Consider the following 10,427-nt stretch of genomic DNA (forward strand, 5'->3'; position numbering starts at 1 on the left):
GAAGGATGCACTTCATCAAGGAAAGATGTTGTTGTGATGACAGATATCGTGACACGGGACGGGAAGGGCATTGCGTATAGTTTTCGTCGACAAAAACGCAGACTTTTTTTTCCACTGCAGTTGGATATCGGGTTGACCATATCCATCATTTCAATTCAGTTGTGGGTCGAATTTGGTCATTGAAAAGTACATCCAGCATTTTGTCAAAACAAACAGTGCGGGACCCTTGAGGTAAAATGTGACATGGGACACAAAGCATGCAGACGTGTAATGGACATGACGAATGATGGATGAAAAGCATACTGCCAAAATGCATAATGGACACTAGGCCGAATAAACATGAGATCGAATGTGAGATCAAGTGATTGATTGAACTATTTCCTATTTCTTTGTGCTTACTAGTCACTTCTCGCTACTCCTTTCTCATTTCTTACTACTCGTTTCTCACTACGTATTTCTCACTACATACTTTTCCCTACTCACTTCCCATTACACGCGTTTCCCTTCTCACTTTCCACTTTTCATTATCATAAGCTAGCTGATAGCCCGATCTTACTCGGGCCCCTGTGTTTCTCAGCCACTTGAACATCTGCTATTGTAACGAAATTTTCATAATACAACAAACAACATCCTACTTCAACATTTGAAAGCGAGTGCTCCTGTTTCAGATTTACCCCTTGTTGTCGCCCAGGCACTTGTAAATCTGTAATCTTTTCGATAATCCCTATAAAGCGAAACAGTATTTTCTATGTTTTTTAACCTTCCCGTTGGTAATGGCCACCTTACCCCCCCCCCCCCTCTCCCCCTTTCAGAAACCCAGTCCAGCCACTTTTACAACTGCTACGGTTCAAATGCAAGAGATTCACTCTGATTCTTTTATGTCAAAGAACATGTGTGCCAAGTTTGATGAAGAATCGTTCAGGCGTTTCGAAGTTGGGGATGATTTTTTTAAAAAACACCAAAACAGCAAAAAAAACACACAACAGCATTTATGGCTTGATTGATCTGTTATCAACAAGATACACTAACTAATATAGATTAAAAATTGAAGTAACAGACAACAAATACAATAAATTCGACCGATATTGCGTTGTTTCAAGTTACCCCGCTATTGCAAGTTACCCCGTTTGACGGTACCTCATTATTGTTTTACAATTATCTCATTCATATCTATAATCAAAAATTTTGCTAGGGTGAGACGGTACTGTCAAATGAATCAAACTTGAGTCATCGGACTTGCTTCACTTGCTGGGTATTCATCCAGAAGAAGAGACATTCGATTCACACAGTGGGCAGGGTTGCCAAGTTATCTTAGTACAAATATTTCAAAGGGTGATAGAAGACCACATTTGACGAAAATAAAATCTTTTTACGCACATAGTCACTCGCATCTCTATCGTTACCGAGTTATTAAACATTAGTTTTCGGTTCTGTTTCCCTGTTATTACCTCTAGTACAAAAAGTATGCTAGTTAAATCTCTGATAGGATAAAAGGCGAATCAATTTTCCCTACCAGCAGCTTTCCCATAAAAACTTCTCTGCAAATGTCTCTTCTTCTAGATGAATACCCAGCAAGTGAAGCAAGTCCGATGACTCAAGTTTGATTCATTTGACAGTACCGTCTCACCCTAGCAAAATTTTTGATTATAGATATGAATGAGATAATTGTAAAACAATAATGAGGTACCGTCAAACGGGGTAACTTCAAACAACGCAATATCGGTCGAATTTATTGTATGTGTTGTCTATTACTTCAATTTTTAATCTATATTAGTCACTGTATCTTGTTGATAACAGATCAAACAAGGCATAAATGCTGTTGGGTTGTTTTTTTGCTGTTTTAGTGTTTTTTAAAAAATCTTACAACATGGTGTTGAATTCATTGCCATTTTTTTGTCTGTAAAACGTTTGTTTCGCTCTCAAGCAATTCAAATAATAGAAGTCCAACATACATTTTTTACAGTAAAGTGAATAATAAAAAAAAAATTATGATGACTAATTTTGTTTATCCTGGTAACAACCAGGTAACAAGTAAAACAAGTACTTTAACGGAGTAACTCGCAACAGGTAACTTGCAAATTTTGGAAATATCACAATAATTATTATATGAAAATTGTGAACCTTGCTACAAATAACTGATTGGATTATTCAGTTAATGCAATTGCCCACCTAATTTTATGAATATTTCTTATAGCATTTTTTCTCAGCTTTTCAATGGTTGTCTTAAAATGAAAATTGGTTGGGGGACTCATGGTGAAAACGACCATTTTTTGTTAAAATCCAACATGGCGACCAAATCCAAGATGGCCGTCAAAAAATTTTTACTCCATTTGAAAGACCTGTTCTTCTTCTTTACAGAACCGGGCCATTTGTTAGTTGTTTTATGGCAAATTTATGAAATATCACATGATATAGATCTCAAGGTTTGCACAAAATTCAACTTTTTTTGGAACTGTTAGGCCCCTTGGCAAATGAGGGGTTCACTATTTCGAGGTATCAAAAGTGTAATTCTTATTTTTCAACCATTTTCAACTAATTAAGCACAAAAGTTCCAATATTTGAAGACCTCGTGTCAGTAGTGGCCCCGTTCCAGCGAGAATTACTCAATACTAAAAGCGCAGCTGGAGAGTAAGATGCCAGCGGTGAATCAGGAATGTGTAATTTTTTCACGAGTATACTGAAAATGTCCATAGAAGAGGCAAAAAGAAAATATCACTGAGAGAGATAAGCCAGCAATATGATAGTGTCTAATTACGATCAGTCGTAATGTAATGAACATTCATATATTACGAAACCAAGATATCGATGATTTTTAACACTCCCGCTCCCCTTCGTAACACGATTTTGTATAGTGGATTAACGACATGTAATGCATTATTCACAACCCCCTCTCTCTTAAGTGCGTTACGTAATATGTGAAAGGTACCTAAAAAGAGCAGCTCTATCGCATCCAGACACGAAATATCAACTGCATGAATAACATAAAAACTTAAATTGTAGTTGCCGTTACGGGGCTCATAAATTATTTTCACAAACGTAACATAGGACATTTACGCGTTTCATATTTATGTTATTTATAGCAAACGCATTAAAAATCGTAGGTCCGATTAACATTTGCATATTACAGTCAACAGAAACTTATACAAATCGTTAAACTCATTCAATATCCAAAAAATGTTACTTGTTGCAAGTTACCCCGGCGAAGGGATTACTAGCAAAAAACCAGTATAAAATTTCTACAACAGCCAATATTGATCACATATTTCTTCTCAATAAGTGAAATTATTCTATCCTAGGTCTAATATATAACTTCGGGGTAATTAAATGTCCTCAAATGTGCTGCAGATAAGTTTTTACCTGCACTCATAGTTGAGAAGTGTTGCAAGTTACCCCGTTTGACGGTACTAGCATTGTAGCACCGTAACTATAAAAGATACAGCTCAAAGCAAAGTCATTCAAATGCAGCTGTAGTTCGATGCAATCTGCTTGAGAACATTGGCAAAAAATTAGTAATCGGCCTGATGCTATAACATGGTAGACGTTGTTGAAGAATAATGAAAAAAGTAGTGGCCCAAAGTTACTCCCTTGAGATACGGCCGAGCAGTTTGTGAAACATTCCGATTCATGACTTCCTATTTTACAGATAGAGTTCGACCAATAAGGTATGATTTAAACCATTCTACCATGTTGGGCGACACCACAACAATTTTACAAATCATTCAGGGCAAAATGGTCACAAACCACGAACGTTACTGGGGACCCGCGCAACGGTACGATACAAAACATGAGGACAAAGCTTTTTGGTACTGCTTTCTATGTGATTTCTTGCATTGGGTCAGTACTCGAATGTACATTCAACCGCAACATTTTGTTCGCTTCCGATATTTCGTTTATAAAATTCCTTTTTTCTCATCTTACAAGCAATAATTGCTAGATTGTGTCAACAAATCGGATACCAATACTAGTAACTTGAAGTCCGGATGAAGAGAAAGTGTAGTGCGAAATTCTAGGCATGGAGTCCACTAGCGCACACTCGAAAGTCGTTTCTTCCTGAAATCACAAATAGACCGTGGCGACGTAGCAGCTTTTGCTCGCATCGATGAATATACGGAGCTGGATTCTGTTATCGTCGCTTTGTATAGTTGATAGCAATGAGACATTTCGAGGGCAGTTATTCTTTGGAGCGTTGAACATCACGTTTTTCACTTTTCGATCAATTCAACTCAACCGATATGATCTTCTGAGAAAGTTTCTATGTGGATATGAAAATATCCAATGAGGCTTAACGGGTCGAATGCCATTAGCGGCTAGCAGGATTTGCAGAATCTGCCATTTGGTTGGTCGACGTCATCTGGACAGAAGACGCTTATCTATATCTATCTTGTATGTGATATGATCTGAGGAGCTATTCCACTACAGGTCGACTCAATTCTCACTACTGAGGGTTTTCTCCTCTATCAGTGATACAAGCATTATTTTCTTCTATATCCAATTGCAAATCTCAAATCCCGCTGATGCGTGTAACTTTTTTATTTTCCTAGCTAGTTGGACTATTTGTGTTCCCAATTCTTCGCTCAATAGTATATCTTCGACACAGTGCCACTTAACAAGCGTCGAAACGACAGGATGTTACTTGAATCTTGTTTACATGATCTCGAATTATCTTGAATATAGGTGTTACACATAGTGCGGTTCGCTATAAACAATAGGTTGCAGTGGGTTCGAATCAGGTTATAAATGGCTCCGATTGTGGCTTGGTTCGATCCGCGGTTCCTCCCACCTGGGTAAAGAGGAACGGTCACAAACTTACTAAGCGTTGCTTCAATGATCTTCTCTTATCTAATTTTCCGCACTTTTCCCTTCACTCCTTGCGGTTTGCCCACGCCCTGAGCAACTATAAACACCTTTGTTTCATTAGTTTCGTCTACCGTCCCCTTCGTCGATTGAAAAAACTACTGTTGTAAAAAATTAATCAACACAAAATGTTTTACTTACAAAAATATGCCTAAACATCAATCGCATGTTTCGCATGCTTTTTACTTCTAGCAGCATAGAGCCGGGGTGGCCCTTGATGTATCAAGAATTCCTCTCCACTGTACTCGACTCCGAGCTACTCGCCGCCAATTCGTTGAGCGTCTCGACACACATACACAAGTCGGCTTCAACCTGGTCGAATTTAACACGTTAGGTCCCTCTATTTCTTGAAGAAAACAGCCTTGATGTTCTTGAAGAAAACAGATTTCACTGCACAGCCGTCCGGCATCCTTGCAACGTAGCCGATCCACTATAAAGTCCGTAGAGGACCAGCGCGCTGCAGCGGTCTGACTGGTACACTCCTCGATCGAGGCGTTTGGCGGAGAGAAAAGAAAGCCCGACTTCCTGCTTGATTGCGTCGTTAAATCTCCCTCGTATCATTGTCGGCGGTGGCCAGAGAACTCAAATATATGAACTCACCGACTTCAGGTTCATCGCCGGTCACAGTCGCTGTTTGTGGTAGGCGACCGTCGTTTTCTCTGGAGTCTCTTCCTAGCATATACACTCAAATCGCTTTTTACGCGAAGGATACGTTCCGCGTAAATCAAAACCGCGTAAATTCCGAAATTCGCGTAAAAAAACCGCATAAATTCCGAAAACCGCGTAAAAAACCGCGCAAATTCCGAAATTCGCGTGAAAATAGTCGCGTAAAAAGCGACTTCAGTGTATTTGGTTTTTGACACATTGGTTTGTAGCCCAATCTCATTCAACTCATTAGTGTAGCCTTCGTTATTAGTCTAATGTAGATCACCTAGGCCGTCCCGAAATTTAAGTGATTAAGTAAAGATGCATGTCATCAGCAAAGGCTGGGAGTTGGCTACTTGACCCGACCACACCTTCCATGTAATCCTTCAGTAGTTTCTTCTCCTCCCAAATTTTTAGTAAAGTGCCGCCGCTAGTGGTTCTTTGCCATTCTTGTAGAGTTCTGCCGGAAGTCAGTCCTTTCCGGCGGCTCTATTATTCTTCAGCTGAGCGCTTTTTCGCCGGTTGTCTTCAAGACCGGGAGCCGGGACGCTGTTATCGCATTAATAGATTAACTTCCGTCTCGTGTTCTTCTGTTATACTGATATTGAGATATTGATCGAAGAACTGCTTTCAGCGGTCGACCACCTCGCGGTCGTTTGTGACCAGGCTTCCCACCTCGTCGCTACACATGTCAGCCCTCAGTTTGTATCCTTTATGACATTGGTTCACCACCTCACCTTCTCATAGAACTAGCGCATGTCATTAGCCAATAGTAATTGTTCTAGTTTTTCAGGATTTCTATCCTCCTTCTAGCGTTTTTTCTTGATCAGGATTGTGGTTCACTCATCTATACTTGGTCAAACTCCTCTAAACCTGGCCAAATTTTCTCGGTGCAATGCTTAGATAGTTTTTTCAAGCACTTTTTTCCTCTGCATCGTTTACTGGCATTCAATGAAGTCATTGTCATTGCGACTTCATTGACGGTCGAGCATATCCTGCTTCATCTATCTCCGAGGGTCGAAGTCGAAGCATCTTCACTCCACATAGAATTCATTCAGTAGGCGTACGTAGTTCTCGGCAACTTTCATTAAAATTATTAAACATCAAGTATTAAATTCTTCATATGCACTTTAACAAAATGAGAACCCGAAAACGTGTAGTTGAACCATTTTTCGCGTGGCGTGGAACGATCAAGTCTCAACTCGCTCCCATTTCATCGCCCCAAATGTCAAACAACATAAAACCAGGGGCTCCAATTGCGCCATCCATTCGATGCTACCCTGATCGTGTTTCCAAATTCTCTTATTCGGCGTCTTTCTTCGCACGGCGCGAGGTCCACGTACGAACGACGCGATCGATCAGTCCTACTGGTTCAACTACATTCTCCTATAGGCGGTCAACAACACGGGCTGTCGCTGGCTCTAGTTTCCCTACGACAACCACCCGGTAAAGAAGGAGTTTGTTTACCGATCAAGAAAATAGTTACTTTTTTGTAAGAGAATATGGCACTTAAGTTCGATGAAAGTAAAGTTCCCTTCATTGATTTGGGAAATGATCTTCGAATTTCGTTGGACTTTACTGAGTACAGTGACGAACAATCGCTTGATAAAGGCAGAAAAGAGCTGCGAGAATCTCCGGAAATTGTTGATAATGCTCTCAAAGATTTGAGACAGCTGCTGAAAAGTAAGTTACTTATGCTCCGCATAGTTTGGTATTTTCATTCATTGCAATTCCGTTGCCGGTGTGTTTTGTGTTAGTGATAGTGAGTGTTGCTTCGCTAATTGTTTACCACACTCACGATGTGTTACAGTGTCTGCTCAATTTTTAAGTTGATAGGCCAATCAATTTTTCAAATTTTCAGGTGAAGAAAAGCTTGATATTCCAATTAACGACGATGCCTTCCTAATTAGATTCCTACGACCTCGAAAGTATCAGGCCGATACTGCATTCGAAATGGTAATTTTAAGATCGAAATCAACTAGCGGATAATTTTCACTTTTTTACGATCATTCAGATTAAAGGATATTACAAAATGAAGGCCAAAAAGGATTTCGTGTTGGATAACATCTCTGCGAAAGCCATTAGTGTGGCCCTCGAGGAACGTGTCATAAAACTTTATCCAAACCGCGACCAGCACGGACGAAGGATCGTCTACATGGAAGCAGGAGGTAATCAAATAAAATTATCACTATGTTCGGGAACCACATTTACAAACCACTTTTTCAGCAAGCTGGAACTGTTCCAAGGTCCCATTTCCGGAGGTAATTCGAGCATCACACGCCCTACTGACGCTGCTGTCGCTGGAACCGCGCACCCAGCTGAACGGAATCGTCTTCATCGTAAACTTCGACCGATTGAGCTTCTCCCATCTTGGCCAATTCACGCCAAAATTTATGAAGAACGTCCTCGACTACGGCCAGCGGTACGCTCCGATGCGCATCAAATCGATCAATCTCATCAACAATGCAAAACTGTTCAACGTACTGTTCAAGATTTGCAAGCCCTTCCTCGGCCAGAAGTGGGGTCAACGGGTAAGTCAGCTGCAACTAATCAATGCCGTTCAATTGAATTGCCAATTAGATCGATCGATCGCTCGCCGTTCAACTGATTTTGCAGATTCACTTTCACGGTAGCAGCAGCGAGGCGCTGCATAAGCAAATCGAACCGCACTGCCTGCCCGAGAAGTTGGGCGGAGCTTTGAATGTGCCAGAATACGACGGTAGAGTACTGGTGGAATTTTTGGAACAATTTCAGGACAAATTTGATGGTAATATCTGATTATATTGTTATTATGGTTGTTTGTACAGTAATCTTTTTTTTTTTGTTGTAGAACTTAACTCTTATGGATACAGACAAAAAGATGAGTAAGGATTTGAAGCAATTGAAACGTTTCAGTATTTGACGATATTGCCATAAATTAAACATTGAAATTGCTGTAAATTTTTTATTCAAAATATTTCTCAATAAATAGTGTTTAAAAATTGAACTATTACTTTTGAACCGCAGACAACGAATTAGATAGTATAAACAAAGGCGCTAAAGCATTAATTTTTTTTCCGGCGGGCTTCAGTACGAGTGGTCAAGCTTGATCGCTTGTCGACTGAACAGAAAAGATAAAGACAGATATGAATAGATCCATTTTCCAATCCGAACAGTTTGTATCAGTTTTCGATTTAACTTCTGTTTGACGCGGTTTTGTAGTTTGTTTAAAAGATAAAAATTATGCGGCTTTAAGGGGCCATGACAAAGCTACCTTAACGGGGTGAACAAAGCTCAAAAGCCATAAAAAATTTCAAAAAAAAATTTTGAAATTATTGTTTCAATATGTTGATTAGTTTCCGAGAAAAAGCTACATAAAGTATGAAAATAGTGTTTTACAGAAGAAGCGTTTTATTACGAGTTTGTTGCACGCCGCACTGGAATACTTATGTGTATGATAATTTTTTATCTACTTCCCGCGGTTGAATTATTACAAAATTAGTATCATAATAAGCCGAAAAGTCTGCAGAATCGAAATCTACTACTAAGCCTTTCAATAAAGGAACTTTAGATACACCCCCATAACAGGTAGGTGACAAGCAGGCTTGTTATTTCCTCACTCATTGTGCAAAAAGTGCAACTTTTTTTGTTCCACACAATGAGCAGAACTGCTTTCAGAAATGAGAAGTAAATCCACACAATGAGAAACAGACTAAACACAATGAGAAAAACTGACGTGCAGAAAAATTTCTTAATGCGCTCTTTAAATGAGCAACTTTCGGTTTTGCTCCCGGTCCTCTCGGTAGCTACAGCAGTAAACCTGGAAACAAAACAACCGGTGCGCGTACAGCAGCTATAGACTCAGAGGCGTCAAGACAATCAAAAGTCGTTATATTTTGAATCTTAGCGGAGAATTGCCTTTGTTTATAACGGGACTTTCCTGTTGGTACGCGTCAAGAAGCAAATGTATGGGAATTCAAATGTTGCCATATCTAAATAACATTTTTCGCACTGTTGCCGTTGTGATATGCCTAACCATATGATGCAGTTGCGTTCACGGGCAGCCAAACTCAACTGAATATACTAAATGTAAGAATCATGATTCAACTGCATTAATGGATTAATATTTTTCTGATGGCAATGACCGCTACTGACAATCGTCGTTTTTTCTCAATGCACTACCCATGTTAAAACTACCCGTAGTTGTCATACGTCAGCGCATCGCATCAACTTATTCAAAGTGTATTAACATTCTCCTCAATGAGTAGCACAGTGTGCGGTTGCTCATACAACTGCGTTCAGCAAGAAAGAGCACAGTTAAAATGAAACGGAGCAGAATAAATCGCGTTGAAGACTGAGCACAGTTTGAATTTTTCTCTTCTCTTTTTTTCTTCTGAGGAGGTGCCATCCCTGGTGACAAGACAAGACCTTTTTTATTGGATGCATTCCTGAAAACTTCGCGAATCGAGAAATCTGTGTATTTCTAGAATTCTGCATATTTCTAAAAACGAATATTTAAGATCAGAGAGCGTCCTTACCCTGCTTACTTCAAAGGTTTGAATTCAACTTTGACCCATTGCTACTATATGTCAGCAGTTTAGAAGCGTATAGATGCTTCCATTGTTAGGCATTATTGATGAAGCACGGTGAGAAAGTCTAGTCATAACAGACAATGATCATTAATGCCTTCAACATTAATACAATGTGCACAATTCACACCCATTAACAGCAGCAGTTGTATGGAATGGTAAGACTTTTCCATCTGTTTCCATCTAACTATCTATAAATAATCAGGTTTGTCTTAATATTTTGAAATTCAAATGATCATCATCAAAATGACCAAAGGGTATTCGTGAAACCGAAATTTCACAATAATCACACAAACATTGTGCTTGAATCAGAGTTGCACTGTTTCCACATAATACGCCATATTCAGGGATGGAAAATCA

General features: G+C 39.5%; 1 protein-coding gene across 1 annotated transcript; it reads left to right on the forward strand.

Moving 5' to 3' along the window:
* The first annotated feature begins 7,001 nt into the window (after positions 1 to 7,001).
* Positions 7,002 to 8,277, forward strand: LOC128741012 (retinaldehyde-binding protein 1-like). Its single transcript, XM_053836587.1, has 5 exons — positions 7,002 to 7,182; positions 7,361 to 7,455; positions 7,514 to 7,667; positions 7,726 to 8,030; positions 8,116 to 8,277. Exons 1-5 carry the CDS (start codon positions 7,002 to 7,004, stop codon positions 8,275 to 8,277), a joined length of 897 nt encoding a protein of 298 aa, XP_053692562.1.
* The last annotated feature ends 2,150 nt before the right edge of the window (positions 8,278 to 10,427 follow it).

Source organism: Sabethes cyaneus, chromosome 3, assembly GCF_943734655.1.
Source record: "Sabethes cyaneus chromosome 3, idSabCyanKW18_F2, whole genome shotgun sequence".
Lineage (NCBI taxonomy): Eukaryota > Metazoa > Arthropoda > Insecta > Diptera > Culicidae > Sabethes > Sabethes cyaneus.